This window comes from Pipistrellus kuhlii, unplaced genomic scaffold (assembly GCF_014108245.1).
Source record: "Pipistrellus kuhlii isolate mPipKuh1 unplaced genomic scaffold, mPipKuh1.p scaffold_m20_p_35, whole genome shotgun sequence".
Taxonomy (NCBI): domain Eukaryota; kingdom Metazoa; phylum Chordata; class Mammalia; order Chiroptera; family Vespertilionidae; genus Pipistrellus; species Pipistrellus kuhlii.
This window is the reverse complement of record NW_023425535.1, coordinates 1,333,254-1,354,286: the sequence shown is the minus strand read 5'-3', so window position 1 is coordinate 1,354,286 and position 21,033 is coordinate 1,333,254. Positions and strand designations below refer to the sequence as shown.

At 42.1% G+C, this 21,033-nt stretch overlaps 1 protein-coding gene across 12 annotated transcripts in view; it reads left to right on the top strand.

Annotated features, from left to right (window-relative positions):
* Positions 1-21,033, top strand: part of LOC118732100 (WASH complex subunit 2-like) — a 45,734-nt gene that overhangs the window by 4,252 nt on the left and 20,449 nt on the right. For 9 of the 12 annotated variants that reach the window (XM_045570670.1, XM_045570669.1, XM_036461141.2 and 6 more), the window contains exons 4-16: positions 3,069-3,131; positions 3,519-3,692; positions 6,030-6,123; positions 7,087-7,148; positions 8,281-8,328; positions 9,505-9,615; positions 10,394-10,475; positions 11,009-11,077; positions 14,881-14,999; positions 15,699-15,756; positions 17,092-17,151; positions 17,530-17,688; positions 20,079-20,206. In XM_045570670.1, coding sequence (XP_045426626.1) covers positions 3,069-3,131; positions 3,519-3,692; positions 6,030-6,123; positions 7,087-7,148; positions 8,281-8,328; positions 9,505-9,615; positions 10,394-10,475; positions 11,009-11,077; positions 14,881-14,999; positions 15,699-15,756; positions 17,092-17,151; positions 17,530-17,688; positions 20,079-20,206 — 1,227 coding nt within the window. The remainder of the gene's footprint in view (positions 1-3,068; positions 3,132-3,518; positions 3,693-6,029; positions 6,124-7,086; positions 7,149-8,280; positions 8,329-9,504; positions 9,616-10,393; positions 10,476-11,008; positions 11,078-14,880; positions 15,000-15,698; positions 15,757-17,091; positions 17,152-17,529; positions 17,689-20,078; positions 20,207-21,033) is intronic. The other 3 variants (XM_045570665.1, XM_036461139.2, XM_036461142.2) reach the window with 3 other exon arrangements.

The following is a 21,033-nucleotide window of genomic DNA, read 5'->3' as shown; positions in this document are numbered from 1 at the left end:
AGCCTAACTGGTCAGGGCTGCATTAACATGTTTTAATGTTTTTTCATATTTGGTTCAAAGGCACCGACTTCCCATTTTTCCCTAACTCTAAACATTTTAGGTGAGGGCTTTTCTATCTGCCTTTTTGTTCTTACCTGGAAAATACATATGTGTGAATGTGTATGAATGCATACATGTAGTATGAGGTAGGGATCTCATCTTGTTTTTTTGTGTGTTTTTTTAAAATATATTTTATTAATTTTTCACAGAGAGGAAGAGAGAGGGATAGAGAGTTAGAAACATTGATGAGAGAGAATCATGGATCAGCCGCCTCTTGCACACCCCGTACTGGGGATGTGCCTGCAACCAAGATACATGCCCTTGTCCAGAATCGAACCCGGGACCTTTCAGTCTGCAGGCCGATGCTCTATCTACTGAGCCAGACCTGTCCCGCTCATCTTGTTTTTTTTTTCCTATGTGGTTGACATCACTGATTGATGTCTATTAATGTATGTGTGTGCATATGTATTTATGTGAAAATAAAATCAGATGTACATGTAATTGTGGCCTCTGTCTTTTATTATGTTTATATGTATAGGCCAGTATCACAATCTTAAATACCATAGATTTTATGTCTTCTTAGGGCAAGTCCCTATGACTTTTTTCTTTTTCTTTTTTTTATCCTCACCCGAGGATATTTTTCCATTGATTTTTAGAGAGAGTGGAAAAGAGAGGGAAAGAGAGAAATATCGTTGTGAGAGAAACACATAGGTTGGTTTCCTTCTGCACACACCCTGACCAGGGCCTGGGCCAGGGAGGAGCCTGAAACCAAGGTACGTGCCCTGGACCAGAATGGAGCCCAGGACCCTTTGGTCCGCAGGCTGTTGCTCTGTCCACTGAACCAAACTGGCTAGGGCCTCATGGCTTTTTTGATTCAGAATTTTCATGATTATCCTTAGCTTTTACTCTGCTATGTGAATTTGAGAATTATCTTTTTCCACAGAAAATCCTATTAGTATTCTGATTGGAGTTGCTTAGCATTACAAATTTGGTGTTTGAAAATTGATCCGGACATTTAAAAACAATGTTGTCTTATCAGATTGACAGATATCTTTTTTCTTTTAATATCTTTTTATTGATTTTAGAGAGAGAAACATCTTTTTATTGATTTTAGAGAAAGGAAGGGAGAGGGATAGAGAGAGAGAAACATCTTCAGTTGGCTGCCTCCTGTAGGCCTGCTACTTAGGATCGAGCCCTGGGAATGGAACTATGACCTCTTGGTTCCTAGGTGGACACTCATCCACTGAGCCACACTAGCTGGGCTTGGCAGATATCTTAAAAAGACAGATAACATGCCCTGGATGTTTTGGCTCACTGGATGGAATGTCAGCCTGGGGACTGAAGGGTTCCGGGTTCAATTCTGGTCAAGGGCATGTGCCTTGGTTGCGGGCACATCCCCAGTCGGCAGTGCGCAGGAGGCAGCTGATTGATGTTTCTAACTCTATCCCTCTCACTCTCTGTGAAAGATCAGTAAAATATATATTTTTTTTAAAAACAGATAATATCTGCTGGAAAAGGTTTGGGAAATGAGCACTAAAACATTAGGTAGTGTGAGTTATCACAGATTTGTAGATAGTACTTTGGAAGGAGCTACTAAGATTAAAAAACAGTTTTGTCCTTGAACTTGGCAAACCTATTTTAGAAAACGTATAGAAATAAAAGGGTCTAGGAATGTATGTGTGCATATGTTTACAGCAGTTTGTTTACAAAAGCAAAAACTTGAAACCTTAATGTTCACCAATAGGGAGCTGTTGAATTCATACCATAGAATATTATGCAGATATTACGAAGATGGAGTCACATCTATGTGCATTGACCCAGAAAGTGGCTTATGTGAACATAAGTGAAAAAGTGGGGCAGAGAACTAAGTATAGTCCGAGTGGATGCTTATTTAAAACAAGGAAGGACGGGAGAGCTCTGAATATGTTCAGATGTCTGTACGCATTTGTGTAAGAGCCACAGGCAACCGAAGAGCACACACCACATTTAAGCTGGTTATTCCAAGGGTGAGAAACATCAATAACTAAAGAGAACCATTGATTGGCTGCCTCTTACAAACCCCTTACTGGGGATAGAGCCCACAACCTGGCATGTTCTATGACTGAATTGAACTGTGACCTCCTGGTTCACAGGTTAATGCTCAACCATTGAGCCACACTGGTTGGGCTCCATGTATCTGTATATTGACATTTTAATTGAGATACAATTCACATTCCATGAAATTCACCTTTTTAATAAGAGTGCAAGAGTGAAGGCTGCTCCTATCAGCCCAACAACTGAAGTCTTTTACTCCAGAAATTCACAAAGTTTTGTAACTGTTACCAGTATCTAATTCCAGAACACTTCATCACCCCACTTTGTAACACTTGTACTTTGGGAATTTATAAAATGACAAGTGCTGTAAAAATAACAGGAAGTTGCAGTGAGGTGCTGGAGTGATGGCTCTTTTGGGAGTGGCCTTTGTGTCCATGCCCATGGGCCAGTCACATGCCTAGCCTGCAGGCAGCTCATTTGTGGGCAGCATGGCTTGTCTGTTTTCATATAAACAGCTACTTGAAGCAACAGAAAGACAATAACTTTTACCTTTGCCATTTCTATTTCTCAAAATATTAAAGCTCATGTTATCTAGTTTTTCCTTGTTTTAAATAAGCATCCAATGTCTGCCAGTTGACATTCTTAGTAGCCTCACATTTGAGTTACCTGATTCATTGCTCTGTCAACACCAAGTGTTAGGTTAAGCAAAAATTTGTGAAAACTGGCATATTGGGGTTTTTGTGACTCTGGTCAACAATGACATTGAACTTGGTTTCAGTTGGCTAGTTGTATCTTTTCTTAAAATTTAGTTTAGGTGAATGGACTATTAATCTTTGCTTTTTTTTGTCCCTGACTAGTAGCTTCAGCCATTTAAAGACAATGTTTTCTTTGTCTTTATTGAATTTATCCTTTTTATTGCATGTTGAATTCTTTCATTGTGATTTATTCCAAATAATGTTTTAACCATTTAAAAATGAACTTGCTTCCATGTTCAGCGTGTCTACGATGAAGAAGTGGAGGAGCCGGTTGTCAAGGCTGAGGCAGAAAAAGCAGAACAGGTACCTGCATGAGTCGCTCTCCTGCGGAGTTATTAGCTGAGAGATGGAAGTAGAGGAGACTTGTAAGGTGGCCAGTGGGGGGTGGATATTGGGGAAATGGGGAAGGCTGCTCCTATCAGCCCAACAACTGAAGTCTTTTACTCCAGAAATTTAGTATGTAAAAAATACTTAGTCAAGTTCCAGCATTCCAGCGTAAGAATGGCGCCCAGTTCAGCAGAGATTTTCTGTAAAGGGCCAGTTAGTAAATATTTTAGATTTTGAATGAAGGTGTTTTTTTTGTTTTGTTTTGTTTTGAGCATGAGTCAAGGCTTTAGAGAACATTTGTAGTGTTTTATTACGGTGGAATCAATATATTGAAAATCCATGCTGAACGGTATTTTTTTGTAGGAGAAGACCAAGGAACAGAAAGAAGTGGATCTGATTCCTAAAGTTCGGGAGGCTGTGAACTACGGTTTACAAGTATTGGACAGTGCATTTGAGCAACTAGATATTAAAGCAGGAAACTCAGACTCCGAAGAAGATGACGCTAATGAGCGGCTGGAACTGATCCTCGAACCAAAGGTACAGACATGCAGTTCAAATGCTTATTGTTGCACCTGTTGTGTTTTGGACACTCGAGCAAGTGAGCTTGTGGCTCAGCATTCTCGTATCAACTCTGTCAGAACAACTTCCTCACAAGAGCGTTGATTGAGCACCTACTTACCTGTGTACGAGGCAGCACGCCACGTTAGGGGTACGAAGTCTCAGGCATGGTTCCTTCTCGCAGGATGCTTATTACGGCATTACCAGGCTGTGGGCGAGAGGAGACACCATCATAAGTGCCCTGAGAGAATTGATTTCTATGCTCAGAAAGTTCGGGTAAAGAAGAGATTTAAATTGTGTTTTGAAGAATGAGAATGAGAATGGCTATTAGGAATAAAACTGCACGTTCATGAACAGGCTATTAGCCCAATAGATATTTATTGCTTTGCTATTACTTTCTCTCAGATTGTCAAAGTAGACAATTGGGCAATATCAGAATGGCTCAAGTAAACAAAAAAGTTGCTAAATTGCTTTTGAGAGTCCTTGTGACATGAAAGTGTCTTACGAATTGAAATGCTGCAAAAGGAAACTCTTGTCATTCATGTAGCTGCGCTTTTCTCTTTCAGTTTGAGCTTAGTGTCATACCAGTTCAGGCTGATCCCTGCGTTCTTACTGTTGGGATTTGGAAGTTAGCAGTGGACTCTGGGAAATGTATTCCTCGCCACACTCTTAGTCCCACGTCCCCACACAGGAGGACTTGGGAAGGCCTCCTAAGTCAGCGAGCAGTTTATCCAATTATCACTTTCTTTCTTTTTATTTTAATTTTTAATTTCAGAGAAGAAGGGAGAGGCAGAGAGAGAGAGAGAAACATCATTGATGAGAGAGAATCATTGATCGACTGCCTTCTGCACTCCCCTGGTGGGGATTAAACCCCAACCCGGGCACGTGCCCTTTACCAGAATTGAACCTGGGACCTTTCAGTCCACAGGCTGATGCTCCCTCCACTGAGCCAAACTGGCTAGGGCCTAATTATCACTTTCTTTTCTTTACACAGAATTGATTGCTGTTGTATCGTTACCCTTTACATTAACTTTCCCGAACTTTTTGTTGTGTGAAGCATCAGAAGTATTCTCCCTCCCTCATCCCAGGTCTTTCCAGGGAAGAGGTATCATGGCCAAGGGCCATGCTCCTCAGGAGAAGTCAGCTTTTCCTCCTGCCGTGGCGATGGGAGGTTGTCCTAGGGGTGGAGTGCCGTCTTGTCCTTAAATGTTTAATGTGTGTGTGTGATGGGTGGGTCTCCAGCATATACTATCATGTACACTGTCTCCTTCATTTCATTCTGATGTTTTATCATCTGGTCTTATTTTACCAGCTTCACTTTTCTAAGTTACACAGTGTGAATAATACCCGGGGGATGTTATTACTTTGTTTTTAAGTCCCTCCCACCCCTCCAGGTAGGTTCATATCCATCTTAGATATATGTTCAAAGGTAAAGACACTTTACCGGGGCCGGGGGGCAGACACTGACCTGTAGGTTAGCTTGCTGCTGGTGTCTGGCCCATCAGGACTGAGTGAGATGTGCCGGACATGCCTGGAGCCCTCCACGATCCCTCCCTGGCTGGCCAATCTCCCAGCCCCTGCAGTGCACCGGTGGGGGTCCCCGGCCTGGCCTGTGCCCTCTGGCAATCCAGGACCCCTTGGGGGATGTTCAAGAGCTGGTTTTGGCCTGATCCTGCAGGAAAGGCTGAGGGACCCCACTGGTGCACAAATTCGTGCCCTGGGCCTGTAGTGATCATAGAAAACCATTTGGGTTATTTCCTCAGTGTGCTTCTCTCTAGATGTAGGACTCTTTTTGAGGATTCTCAAGATTGATTGATTGGTTTGGCACAGTGGATAGACCGTTGACCTGCAGACTGGAGTGTCAAGGGCACATGCTTGGGTTGCAGGCTCAGTCCCCACCAGGGGGCATGCAAGGAGCAGCTGATCAAGGATTCTCCTTCATCATTGATGTTTCTCTCTCTTCCTCTCCCTTCCCCTTTGAAATCAATAAAAATATAAAAGATTGATTTTTGCTTACCAATGCTGCTTTTTTTGTTGTTGTTAATCCTCACCCATTGATATTTTTTCATTGATTGTTTTTATTTATTTATTTATTTTGAGAGAGGGTGGAAAGGAGAGAAACATTAATGTGAGAGAGGCACATCGATTGGTTGCCTCCACACACACCCCAACCAGAGCTAGGGATTGAATCTGCAACCCAGGTACATACCTTTGACCGGGCATCAAACCCATGATCCTTCAGTGCTTAGGATGATGCTCTAATCACTGAGCAACGGGTCAGGGCTTTAACGGCTTATTTTTTATTATTTTTCATAGGATCTGTACATTGATCGTCCTTTACCTTATTTAATTGGGTCAAAGCTGTTCATGGAGCAAGAAGATGTAGGTCTTGGAGAACTATCCAGTGAAGGTATTCTTTGCACCAAATATTTTAGTTACTTTTAACATTTATATCATTTTATTTTAAAATAATTTCAAACTTTACATTAATGTTATAAAAATAGTACCAAGAACTCTCACATATTACAGTTTTACGAATTGTTAACATTTTTGAAAAATATATTTTATTGATTTTTTTTTTTTTTTTTACAGAGAAAAAGGGAAAGGGATAGTTAGAAACATCGATGAGAGAGAAACATTGACTAGCTGCCTCCTGCACACCCCCCACCAGGGATGTGCCCGCAATCAATTTACATACCCTTGATCGGAATCCAACCTGGGACCTTTCAGTCCACAGGCTGACGCTCTATCCACTGAGCCAAACCTGTTTCGGCTACCAGTTAACATTTTGCCACCTTTGTTTTGCCTTTCTTTATGTATATACATACTATTTTTTTCTGAACCTGTTTGAGAGACAGCAAGCAGACATTATCGGTCGGTCACTTCTAAATATTTCTGTGCATATTTTCTAAGAACAAGGACATTCTCTTATGCAGCCACACTATCATGAGCAAAGTCAGGAAATTTTACTGGACATAATACTATTAGCTGATCCTTGATCATGTTCAGGTTTTGCTAGTTGTCCCCATCGTGTCCTTTATGTCACTTCTTTCCTCTGATTTGGATCCAGGGTTGCTCACTGCATTTAATTGAAAAAAAAAAAAAAAGTTTTGCTTTTGCTTTTTATAACCATGACATCTTTTTATTTTTCATAACTTTTTAAATAATTAATAAGTATCTTGTGGGGAGGTACTTTGAGGCTATGTAAGTATTTAATTCCTCACTATAAGATACTTTTAATTCCAGTTAATGGTATAGCTAGTTTTGTAAGCATTTCTGTAAGCACTTCTATATGGTGGCTTGTGATTTTGAGGATAAACTAAGCACATTTTCTTATGTATATTTTTGATAACCTTATCTTTCTTCTAAACAGAAGGTTCGGTAGGCAGCGATCGTGGCAGCGTTGTGGACAGCGAAGAAGAGAATGAAGAAGAGGTAAGGGCTGTTCAGTGTGTCCGGGTCGGCATTGGCAGGGAACTCAGGGTGTGTTTAGCAGGCTGAGTAAATAACATGTCTGTGAATTAGCAATATGTCTTCATCAATCTTTCAACAGTGAGAGAAGCCATATTGTGAAGTTTTTTCCGTGGGATTGGATTTCGTTTTTGTCTTGTGAACAAAAATAAGGAAAACTGCTTTAATCCCTTTTACCATTTCTCTCCCTTCACTTCCCCACCAAATCCTCTTTATACTAATACATTTTGAGAGGGCAGCTTAGATATTTTGGTGGGATCTCTTTCTGACATACAGTCTTTGAGTAAGTTCTGCCTTTGAATAATTTTAGGAAAAATGTACACTATTGAAACCTTATTATAAAACCTTCTGGACCAGAGTAATCCATTAGTGTTAGTTGTGTTTTGCCACTAGTGTCTTTGTATCCCAACTGTAACCTGACTCTGCCTTAGGGCCTCAGGGCCTGTGGACCTTGACCATTGTTATATCTGGCTTTGTTCCTTTAGACAGAATATTCGTTATTGCAAAGGTTAGAGATGTTTGAGCATAGATTTCTAAAAGGAGACAGTATTGTATGCATATACTTCTCTCTTTTTCTCATCCTCTTCCCCTGCCCTCCCTCAGCCAGCCCTTCAAACACAACATCTAACAGTGGGAAATGAGCTTTTTAAAATAACCTCACCATAACTGCCTTCAGCCGTCAATGCAAGTCTTACTTAATTGCTGGTGGCAAACACTGATATTTCCCTTCTTGGGCTTGAGGAAGCAGGTATCCTGTTTAGAAGGGAATCTGGAGAATGGAGTATAAAAAGTAAAATAACACAAACCAATTTTGGATAATTTAGTTAATTAAATATGCAACTCTTATTCTAAATCCAGTGGGTAGTGCGGATGGACATGAGCACATTGTTAGAGATGTTTTAATTAATCACAAAGAAATTACATGTTGCCTGGAACAGCCCTGGGTGATATTGCCAGCTATCCGCCTCCTGTAAACCTGATGCTCAGGGACCAGAATCATTAGAGACTCAGTGTTGAGGGGCCCCAAAGACAGACCCGAAATGCCTTCTGTGCTTCTGAGTAAAACCTATTAACAGCAAAGCCTTTTCCCCCAAAGGAGTCGGAGGAAGATTTTGCCAATCACAGTGACAATGACCAAATCCAGGTAAGGCTCATATTAAAGTGATTGTACTTTTAGAAGTTAATTGAAGCATACTAACTAGGTACTAAAATTACTTTTGATTGACTTATGATAAAATAAGGATTTATTCATATTTACAACTAATTTTTCTTCAAGCATTTCATGTTTTTAGGTACTTCTACATATACAATATATACTTTATAATTTTACTTTATAGTTTTATCTTAACTTTTCTAAGAGACAGTAAGGGGCTTTCCTCGGAATTTAAACATATTAATACAACCAGTCATGTCAATCTAAATACAAGCCAGTCTCCTACAGGTTCTGAGATGGCACTCGCCACCTCTGTGAAAAGTTGAACATTAGGAATCCAATCCAATTATTTTTAGAAGGGAGGACAGAGAGGGCTTGCTGAAGCAAAATTATCACCAGAGCTCAAAAAGCTGACCATCTTCATTTAACCACAAGCCAGTCTTATTTAAATCAGGACTGCCCGAAAGAAATGCTCTATTAGCCATTCATGCATGAGATCAATTTAAATATGGTACACAAAAAGTCATGAGACCTTTGTAATAAACAAGGTCGTGGCCAGCTGTTCCTCATGACAGCTTATTGAGGTAATCTCTACCTGCCCTTTCTGCCCTCCTCTTAATGCCAGCGAAGAGCGCTTTTGTTCCAGGGATGTACCTCTTGGGATTCTCCAAACACTCCCATCCGTGTAGCCTCCCCCAGGTGATCCCTGTGTCTTGTTGGTGTCCATGTAAGAAAATCTACGCCCAAAGAGGCCCAGTCCTGTGCTTGCCTCCCTTCACAGTATGGTACTGGGCGCACTTCTGAACATAAGTCTTCTTACCCTTCTCAGCATCACTTCTTTTTAAATCGCTCGTTAGTCGTACGTGACAGTGATTCCCATTCACAGGCCAGACGTCCGCTCTCTGACGCCTTTAGTATTCTTATTAAGATGGGATGATACTTAGTTTTATCATTTCTCTAGTAATGGGTATTTTTAATATCTCTTGTTACTATTATGTTCTTGTGCTAAAAATAAATGTGTATTAATTTGTTCTAGCACGTGCACTGCTTCATAGTTTTTGCTGCATTTCATGAACTTATAGTTTTGCCTGAAAGCTAAGTAGCAGTATTTCTTTTTCAGTTCGGTGACCTTATCTAACAGTTCTATCTGGTGGTTTTTACTCTTAGCACACTGCACAAATGAGTGATGAAGAAGAGGATGACGATGGCTGTGACATTTTCGCCGACTCTGAAAAGGAGGAGGAAGACATTGAGGACATTGAAGAGAACCCTAGACCTGTAAGAAAATATGGTCACTATCTCTTGTCAAGGTTTAGAAGAAGTACCTAAGCCTAATTCCTTGTATTGTGTTTATATTTGTAACCATCTTATTTCACATCATATTTGTATTTTCAATTATACTTTTAAAAACACTGGTTGAGCATCTCAGGTTACCTAGCCAGTATCACTTTCTGTTTCTTTCTTTCTTTTTTTCTTTTTTTAATATATTTTATTGATTTTTTACAGAGAGGAAGGGAGAAGGATAGAGAGTTAAAAACAAAGATAAGAGAGAAACATCGACCAGCTGCCTCTTGCACACCCCCTATTGGGGATGTGCCCGCAACCAAGGCACATCCTACTACTCTTTTTCCCCCACCCCAAGGACTTCATGGAACACCCATCTCAGGAGATCTGTACAGGGTTCATACGTTTATTTTTCTTTATTTTTTATCTTTATTGTTAAAGTATTACACATGTCCCCTCTTCCCGTCATTGATCCCCTCCAGCCTGCCCCTGCCCCCCTACCCAAGGCCTTCACTACCCTATCACTTTTCTTTTTATTGAATTTATTGGGGTGCCCATGGTTAACAAAACTACACAGCTTTGAGGTGCACAATTCCACAACATATTATCTGTACACTATTGTGTGTTCATCTCCTAGAGTGCATCTGTTTAAATTCAATTTTCTCAGCATTTCAATTTCTTTGCCATTATTTTAAAAATCTGGTTAAATATTCAAAAGTAAACTGTACTAGTTTGTTACAAAAAGTGATTATTTGGGTCTCTTCTGCCGTAGAAAAGACCCACGTCCTTCGCTGATGAGCTGGCTGCTCGGATCAAAGTGGGTGCTGCAAGCCAGATGGAGGAGGAACAAAGAGGTGCTCCTCTCCCCCTTTGAGATGAGTTAGCACAGTGGTGGTGGGAAGTACAGAAACCTCTCTGAGGGCAGAGATTTCTGTTTAGGTTTACTAAAACACAGGAGACTTACATTGTACTTATTCTTTTTTGGTTTATCATCTTTGATAACTAAACACAGTGGGCCCCCACCCCAAATGCACACATACACATTTATAGAATGTTGTATATGCGATTTCAGGGGATCAATGGATACCTCAGAGAAGTATGGGCCCCAGTGCATTCTAGCGATTGAACAGGGTGGGAATAGGTCAGGACAGTTCTTTCGGCAGGTGCAGGCTTGTTATGCTTGTGACCCTAATGTGTAAGTTGAGGCTTTTGTCTTAAAAAGAGGCACCTTTGTCAGGCACTGCCTGAAGTGGTCAGATGGAGTGGATGTATGAAGTTGAATGGCTTGCTCTGAGCTTAGGAGTCATGAGGATGACAGATACATGTGTACAAAATCAATAGGTAGATACTAAGCATAGATGGAGTGTGGTTAAAACGTGACATTCTTCATTATCTACAGAAGCAAAACCTCAGAAGACACTGAAAGAGAAGAAGGAAAGAAGACCTCCCTCAGATGGTAGGCATTTTCTCTCAATTCATTTATTTTTTGCCTGTGGCTTTTCAGGGTCCTCTTTATTTTATCTTTTTGAATTAAATTTATTGCGATGAAGTTGGTTAAGAAGGTTATACAGGTCTCAAGTGTATAATCTTATGGTGCATTATCTGTAATATTGCATTGTGTGTTCACCACCCAAAGTCACATCTCCATCACCATATATATGACTCCCTTTACCTTTCTACCCCCAACCCCCTTTCCTGCAGTAGCCACCATATTGTTGTCTATGAGTTTTGGGTTTGTTTTTTTTTTTCATTTGTTGCTTTCAGTTTTATATCTTACATATGAGTGAAATCATATGGTTCTTAACTTTTCTGTGACTCGCTTTGCTTAGCATGATATTCTCAAGATTCATCTATGTTGTTGCAAAAGGCAATATTTCATCTTTTCTTATGGCTGAGTAATATATACGTAACACATACGTAACACATCCAGTTGTCTGTTGAAGAACACGTCAGTTGTTTCCATGTCTTGCCCACCATGGATAATGCTACCTTGAATATAGGAGTACATGTATCTTTATGAATTAACTGGAGGCTTGATGCACAAATTTGTGCACAGATGGGGTCTGGCCAGCTGTTGGGAGGGGACATGTGGGGTTGGCTGGCCAGCCCCGCCCCCATCAGGGTGGGGAGGGGCGATCAGAAATGGGGCTGGCCATAAGGCGGGGCCGTGGGCAGTTGGCAGGCTGGCCCTGCCCCCTGGTTGAACTCCCAGTCTAGGGGACAATTTGCAGGTTAGCTCTTTATTATATAGGATAGGATGTTTTCAAGTTTTTTCTGGTAGATACCAAGAAGAGGGGTTGCTAGGTCATATGGTAACACTATTCTTAACTTTTTGAGGAGCCTCCACATTGCTTTTCAGAATGGCTGTGGCAGTTTGCATTCCCACCAGCACTCAATGAGCATTCCTTTTTTCCCCCCACAACCTCTCCAATACTTGTTATTACTTGTCTTGTTGATAATAGCCATTCTACCAGGTGTGAAATAGTACCTCATTGTAGTGTGTTTTTTAAAATCCTCACATGAGCCGAGACCGGTTTGGCTCAATGGATAGAGCGTCGGCTTGGGGACTGAAGGGTCTCGGGTTCAATTCCGGTCAAGGGCATGTACCTTTGTTGCGGGCATATCCCCAGTAGGGGTGTGCAAGAGGCAGCTGATCGGTGACTCTCTCTCATCGATGTTTCTAACTGTCTATCTCTCTCCCTTCCTCTCTGTACAAAATCAATAAAATATATTTTAAAAAAATAAAAAATAAAAAAATAAAATAAAATCCTCACATGAGGCCCTAACTGGTTTGTCTTGGTGGATACAGCGTCGGCCTGCAGACTCAAGGGTACCAGGTTCGATTCCATGTACCTTGGTTGCAGGCACATCCCCAGTAGGGAGTGTGCAGGAGGCAGCTGATCGATGTTTCTCTTTCATCGATGTTTCTAACTCTCTATCCCTCGCCCTTCCTCTCTGTAAAAAATCAATAAAATGTATTTTAAAAAAAGTAAAATCCTCACCTAAGGATATTTTTTTTTCCATTGGTTTTTTGAGAGAGTGAAAGAGAGGGAGAGAGGAGGAGGAGGAGGTGGGGGGAAAGAGAGACAGGCAGGCAGACAGAGTGTTGTGAGAGATACACATTGACTGGTGCCTCCCTCTGGTGCCCCAACCAGGACTGGGTATTGAACCTGCAACCAAAGTACTTGCCCTTGACTGTGAATTGAACTCAACATGCTTTGGTCTGCAGGCCAACACTCTAACCCTGAGCTAATTAGCCAGAGCTTTCATAATTTTGATATGCATTTCCCTAATAGCTAAAGAGGTTGAACATTTTTTTAATTAACCTGTTGGTTATCCTCTGCCTTGTTTTATAATTGGCTTGTCTGTTTGTTTAGTGTTGAATTTTATGAGTTTTTTATATACAGGGATGGGAAAAAGTAGTCTTATAGTTGTTCATATAGAAAATAATAGTAATTAATAAGTAATGCAAGAATAAATTGCTTACTCACACCTGTAAACCTAATTTTGCCTATGCCTGTATTTTGGATATTGACTTCTTGTCAGAGCTGCTGTTTGTAAATAACTTCTCCCACTTGATTGTCTTTCTGTTTGGTTAACAGTTTTCTTTGCTATGCAGAAGCTTTTGCCTTTATTTCCTTTGCCTTTGGGGACAAATTTGTAATATCTTCTTTACGACCAAGGTCCAGAAGTTTAGTACCTACGGTTTTTTAAATATAATTTACTAAAGGTCTGGTGCCCAAATACGTGCACAGGTGGGCTTCCTTGGGGTGGTGGAAGATGTCCTGTGTTTCCTGGGAAGATGGGTGTCATCTGTGTTCAGATTGCCTGGGTCTCAGGGGACCAATCCCATGAAGGAATATGGTGGGTGAAATCCCTGTGCTGTGCCCTGTTCCCAGATGCTGCCAGCAGTGCAGCTGCGCTGGGTGCGGGTAGGGTGAGCTAGGGAAGCTGCTGTTGCCCTTGTTGCTTTGCTGTCCTGTAATGGTGACTGGCAGACCTCAGCAGCCCCCCTGTGTATCTGCACCTGGCACTGGTGAGTCGCAGAGTGTACCTGTTGCTAAGGGGAAACATGTTTCTGTAGTTCAGGTTCTCTGGTTTGCAGACAGTGTTCTCTGCAGCCAGACACTCACTTCTACAGCTTCTTCTGGGCCTGCTGCCAGCTCTGGGAGGGCAAAGAGAGGCAGCCAGGCTCCACGGCTTGGTTTCTTACCTTGATTGCCAGACAGCCAGGACAGCCTCGGTGCTTCACTCCTGCCACGCCACTGTGTTCAGCTGCAGCTCCTGCGGAGAGCTCACCGTGTCTGCCCCTCCTGGCTGAAGGGAGTGCCAGTGGCAACCTGATTCTTCTTCCTCTTTTTGGGCTGAGTCCTACGGAGACCTCAGGGCTGTGAGCTCTGGGCTGTGTCTTTGGCATCACCTTAGGTCTCTTCTCTTCCCACCTTCTTGATTTGCTCCCATTTGCTCACCTTTAGAAGTTTTCATGTATGATCTCTCAGATGTATTTGTGCGTTAAACAAGGAATCCTTTGCTGGTCAAATTGTTGGAACTCTTAAGGGGAGAAATTAAGGAGACCTCTCATGCTGCCATTTTCTAATATCACCCAATTCTGTTGTGTTTTTTGTTTTTCTTTTCTCTTAACTTAGGAATGTCACATAATTCATGAAGTGCACTTTAAATGCTTAACAAATGTGGTCTTTTTCTCCATTTGTGTTTTTAGAGCATGCAAAAGCATGCTTTTGGAGGAGATTGATGGGGAGGAAAAATGCTATGAAGATTGGGTTTGCTAGAATTTGTAGCTGTCTTTCTGGAATTATTTAGAAGTATAAAAACAAGGGAACTCAAGCATTTTTTAAACAAAGAATATATGAGGCTCTTTCATATTAAACAGTAATGTGTTGGTGTATAATCTGCCCTCCTCCCTCAAATTCTTGGTAGGATGGGTATTGAATAGCAATTGAATGATTTACTTCTTACAGAAGAAGTAAATGTAGATGAAGAGGATCAAGTACAGAACTTACCTGCTCCAGAAGTTTACAGACTTGAGGTGGGAACCCAGAGAGCATGGAATGGATCTAGTGGCCTGTTTAATGAGTTTTTGTTTGAAATTTCTCAAACTGCTGGCATTCAAGTACCCCTTGCTATATGTGGTTAGGTAAACTTCATGCTCTCTCGGAGAAGTTGTAAAGGCTGACCTCTGGAATTTGAGTTCCAACCCAGGCTTACACTCTCCCTGCGAAGCCTCCTCTCTGTTTGCAGATGAAGAAGATAACTTGTTCACACCCCCCAAGCTGACCGACGAGGACTTCTCGCCATTCGGCTCTAGAGGGGGCCTGTTCAGCGGAGGGAAGGGGCTTTTCGATGATGAGGATGAGGAGGTGAGTCCTTGCTAGTCGGAAGCTCTCCGTAGCTGTGTCGTGCAAGAAATACCCTTGGTTCCTTGAGGGGAAAAGATGGCTTCTTAGTTGGAAGTTGCTTCTACTTTTATATTTGGGGAGATTTTGGACTAAGAACCACAAGAGAAAGGTTTTATTCTGGTGCCCTTTGTTAGGTGGGGAGAGGATGGGAGAGTGTTAATAGTGAACAATTTACTTGATCGGCAGTTGTTTCTTATCTCTGTTATTTAAAAAAAATTTACTTACATATTTTATCTATTTATTTATATTTTTATTGATTTCAGAGAGGAAGGGAGAAGAGAGAGATAAAAAAACCAATGATGAGAGAGAATCATTCATCGGCTGCCTCCTGCACGACCCCTCCTGGGGATCGAGCACAACCTTGGCACGTGCCCTTGATCAGAATGAAACCCAGGACCCTTCAGTCCTCAGGCCGAAGCTTTGTCCACTGAGCCAAATCGGCGAAGGCTTATCTCTCTCTATTCTTCTTCCATATTTGTAACTAATTCCTGGACAGACCTAACTTATTTAAGGTCTGATTTTGCCATGATCTTCACTTTGGAACTGATTTTTCTGGCAAAACAGTATATATGTATCTTTAAACTTGACAAGGTACTTTTCTTTAGAAAACCTCAAATGCCACTGCTCTTTTGAACTCTGTTGTATCCCTGTTACAACCAGAGCGACCTCTTCGTGGAAGCCCCTCGGAGACAAGAGGCTGGAGCTGCTGCTAACGAAGGTGAGCTTGGGCTGAGGCTCCTGTGCTTCTTTGTAAGATTTCCAAAGCTGCTCACTTCCGTTAGGAGGCGGGAGCCTGGCGGTGCTCCCAAACCTGCCGCTTCGTTAGGCAAGAAACCTGTGTTCGTCTTGGTCTAGAGCACATGTGTCAAACACAAGGCCCTCGGGCCAAATCCGTCCCGCCAGGCCTTGCAATGTGGCCCGCACCGCACTGTCATCACTGCGCTCCGCTGCGTTTCCATCACAATGACAGTTCATGACTGTTCAGTAAACCATTCGGCCCGCGATTTAGGCTGGATTTTAGATTTTGGCCCTTTCTCTGATTGAGTTCGACACCCCTAGTCTAGAGACTCTCCATTCCAGTAATTACAGGCTGTTGTTCCTTGTGATTAGGCCCCTATCCCGGTGGTTGGCAAACTCATTTGTCAACAGAGCGGCAAACCTCGGCTCACCAGCCACATGTGGCTCACGAGCCGCAGTCTGCCGACCACTGGTCTAGTTGAAAGTAGTTTATTTGCACTAATTCTTGCCTTAGGAAAAACAGAGTACCATCTGTAAACCCACGTCACAATTTTACCTCTTGAGTATTTTCCTGTTTGATTTTATGAATCTCCCTCAGTATTGAGGATATTTTAACTTAATCAACTTAATTCAAAGAAACATTCCTAAAATTCTAAGTGGAAATTGAGATCAGTAATTCTCTCGCCGAGTGTGCATTATAATCTGGACTTTCTAAAAAGTGCACAAAAACATTTTAAAACGTACAACCTGTATTCCTTTAGCTCTGTGGTAGTTCTTAGGGGCTGGGAGCTAGTTGTTTTAAGTAACTTGGTCTCCTCAGGCCACAAGTTGTTGGGTTTGAGGTTTGCTACGAATCTGCCTTGATTGTCGTCGCTCCTGCTCTCCACGTGGCATCGGTGACTTGCCTCTTTCCTTAGTTCCTGGTGTTGTCTTCATTTTTTCTCTGATGTCTAGACTTGTTGCTTTTTTTCCTTGTTCATGCTCACAAACAGGAATGGGTGGAGGGCATGTGGAGGAGCCGCTTGCCCTGCCCTGCCCGCCCCCACTGCTCTGCATGTCCTTGGCCTCTCAGCCAGCCCCGTCTGCCAGTCCCAGTGATTCCCATGGCAGTTACCGCTGAGAATGCGTTAGTACCGGGAACGTAGTCGTCAGTAGAGAAGATACTAAGGAATTTTAACATGCCTCTTTGGAAAAGTTAGCTTTAATGGGCCTTCTAGTAGCTACTTATTGTGTTGTACATATTCTAGGAAGGTGCATTTAACAAGGAAAGTTACTTCCTTTATTGAAATGGTTATCTCATTCTTTCTCATTTTAGTGTCTTCATCCTCCAAACCCGGAAAGAAAATTCCAGCTGGAGCAGTTTCTGTATTTTTAGGTATCATTGTAGGGTTTGTTTTTTAGAAACGACATAAGAATTATTTTGTCACGTTTAAAATTGCCGTTTTCTGAGGGCAGGCTGGGAGTGGGAGGAGCTTCAGGAGGCATGGAGCCGCTCACAGAAAGAGCTCATTCACTGGGGCTCGCTCCTATCCTCTTAGAAGTCAGTGATCCTGGATCTGTTTATGTTTGAGTGACCGGGTGGTTCTGCATTATGGGACATCGTTGCAGAAAAGGATGGAAGTTATTGGGTCCTGCTCCTGCATTTAGCGGGTGCGCTGAAACGAAAAGGTCTTGGTGGTGGAGGGTGGTTTTCTGGAGGGTCAGAAGGCCCGCCCACACTGGCTCACAGCCGGCTTTCTTGTTTCTCCCACAGGGGACACCGGCGTGTTGGGTGCAGCGTCTGCTTCGCCACCGCAGGAGCCCAAGCAGCCCGCTCCGGGGAAGCGCCTGAACCTCCCAGCCACTGGCCTCTTTGATGAGGACGACGACGATGACTTTTTTGCAGCGTCCTGTAGCAAACCCGCCAAGACAGGTGCTTGTTCCAGCCTGTTTCTGGATTTTGCCAGGAAAATAATATTGACCTAAAAAAGCGTGAAGTTCCTCCAGTTCATAGTTCTAGTTCTTGTAGGATCAGAACCCGTCCCCAGCAATCCTGTCGGAGAGTTGTTTCATCTCCGCTTTTGTGGTTACAGCCTTGGAGGTCTCTATTTTATGAACCAATCTTTTCCACTTTGAAAACTACTTGCTAGGAATATTCCTTAGAATTTTAGTCCTCACCTTCGGGATCACACTTTCTTCAGCAGTCCTTAGTAAACTCCGAACAGAGTGCCAAGCTAGCTGTTTATTTCCCACTTCTCCCTTTGCTCCCAAAAGCCTATGTAACCTTGACTTCTCCTGTATGACAGGCTCTCCAGCCCCGTGGCCACTGCAGCTCTCTTCCTGGCTTCTCCCCTCCAATTTAAGCCGCATGTTCATGAAATCATTCCTCTAAATCGGGTCTTTAATGTGCAGGTGATCTGAGTGTGTCATCATAATGCAGGTTCTGATTCAGGGTTGTGGGATGGGGTTTGCGATTCTGCACTTCTAAGCAGCTCCCTGGTGCAGAGATTGCTGGTCTATGAGTTGCTCTAACTCCCTTTTCAGTGGGAGGTGTGGAAGGTAAGGGTAGAAGCAGAAAGTGAGAGAAATAATTCTTTTTTATTGTAGAAAGATCGAGGCCACCTGAAATGGCAGTGAATGCAGGCAGTAGTTCCTCGTGCCAAGGGCGGTCTCTCACTGTACAGCAAGCATGTCAGACTCAAGGCGAACACGAGCCAAATAAGGTTTAAGTTTATGTGGCCACAAGAAAACAAAAGCTTCACTTTTCATAGAAACATAGGTTTATTTCTATAGAGACATGATGAATACAAAGGGCTGAAATAAATGAGTGATTATTAACATAAAATAATAGAACATTTTAATAAAAGTTAATATTTTTTCTTGAACATTAACTTACCAGACACTGAATAACTGCACAAATTAATAAGCGTAATGCAAATAAACCTATTTTTCTTGTTCTCCGAAAGCGAATGACTTCCTGTTGCACACACCAAACAAGTCAGTATGAGACTAATGATGTGGCAATTGGCTGCTAAAATATTCACTGCTAGTATTAGTGGAGAGAAATGATGTGCCTACATGTAAGGCGTATAAGGGAAATGAATGCAATATGATTATAGTAATCAGTCATTAGTGAACGTTGTAGTTTATTAATAATTATGTATAACAGAATATTGTAAAAATTAAGTTAGGAAATTTTTATTAAAATGTTTCTTACATACTGTTATATTGGCTGGGCTGCGAGTTTGACATGCTTGCTGTAGTGGATGTCATTGAGAACTGATGTGGAATCACCAATAAGTTAATCCTCTTTCTTGGTCAGCTGCTGCTGTCCTGGACCATTGATGAGTCAGTGCCCTCATTCAGCCACATGCAGCTCATTCAGTGCAGCAGTGCTTATGGGAGTGAGGCTGGAAACCACCCAAATACTCATCAGTAGGGTGAATATGGTCCTTCCATTCAGTGGAGTTTCATGTACCTGCTAAAAAGAATGAGGTCTATGTATGTTGACAAGGAAAGATACTCAAAGAACGTTAATTGAAAAATGCAAGTTGTAAGCTGTGTTGTTCAAATTATGCTATCATTTTTAGCCTCATTTGTGAATGCCTAGAGTTAATACATTAGTATTTCCTTTGCGAGAAATAGAAGCATAATATACCCTACTTTCAATGGCTATTGTGTTTGGGTGGGAAGGTAGAGTTATGGGGAAGACTTCAGTATTTGCTTTTATATAATTTGATTTTTTAAAAGCAAGAGCTAACCTTCATTTCTCAGCTTCCTAGAGTGATTGACTTTTTTTTAATAGGGGAATTAAAAAAATGTTTTTATTGATTTTATAGAGAAAGGGAGAGGGAGAGAGGAACATGTGTCGGCTGCCTCCTGCACATACCCTACTGGGGATCAAGCCTGCCACCCAGGCATGTGCCCTGACCGGAATTTAAACAAGCAGCCTTTCGGTGCATGGGACAACACTCAACCAGCTGAGCCACACTGTCCAGGACTAGAGTGATAGACTTTTAAATGATCTTCCTGTAGGTCTCAGTTTACCTTCTATGTCAGTCCAAGCTACTGTAAGTAAGCATTGGCTGCTGTTGCTAGGATCAGTGTGTAAACCTCATAGTTAAACTGTCTGTCCTGTGTTTCATTTGAGCTGCTGTTCTGTTTTTTGAAAAATTCCAATCTAGTCCTCTTAATATTTCTTCATAATAAAGAAATAACATACTTCCTAAATGTATTCTTTGTGAGGGAAAAATTTTTAATCTGTGAATTTCGTGATGGGATATTTTACCTTACTGTAATTTTGTGCTGTGATATATTTTAAAGACAAAATCAAATCCACTGCCAACATCTTTGATGAGGAGGAAGGAGATCTGTTCAAGGAGCAAGCAGTGAGTTTGCCAGAAGCTACTGTGAATCAGACAGATGAAAATAAAGCAAGAGTGGAAGAAAAGGTGAGCAAGAGGGAAGGCTGCACATAGCAGTGTTGATTTGGGACATCTTGTTAATTTATAGGGACCCAGAGGGGAATATTGTTTCTTTCACATTTACAGTGAACTTCAGAAAGAGTACAATGAATACCCAAAGATCTGTCACCAAGATTCAGCAGTTGTTAGGATTTTCACTTACCAGTTGTTTTGACATCAGTTGATCTTTTTTATTTTTTTACTAGTAGCCCTGTGCACGAATCTGTGCGCCAGTAGCTCTCTGCAGGGCCTGGCCGGTCCGTGCCTGTTGCCCAGAGTGTGTCTGTGGCCCAGAGGCCCACCTGTGTCCAGGAGCCGAATGTTTGCCTTGTCACCGTGGCAATGAAGCAAGCATTCCGCCAGGCAGCATGAGCTGCCTACTTTAAGCAGCCGCCCCTTCCTCTTCACCCCAGCGGGTTGGGAGGACTGAAGGCCGCCATCTTGTGACTATGGGCATCACCATCTTTGTGACAGAGTGATGGGTAATTTGCATATTACCCTTTTATTGGATAGGACTTAAATCCTCACCCAAGGATATTTTTTCCATTGAGTTTTAGAGAAAGTGGAAGGGAGGGAAGAAGGGGGAGAAAGAGAAAAACATCGATAAGACACATGGATTGGTTACCTCCTGCACATGCCTGGCTGGGGCCAGCATCGAACCTGCAATCTAATTACCTACCCTTGATTGGAAATCAAACTTCAACCCTTTGGTGCATGGGTTGACACTAACCACTGAGCATACCAGCCAGGGCTACACTAATGATCTTTTACCTGAACCAGTCATGTTAGGGAGTACAAAATAATGTTTTTCTAAT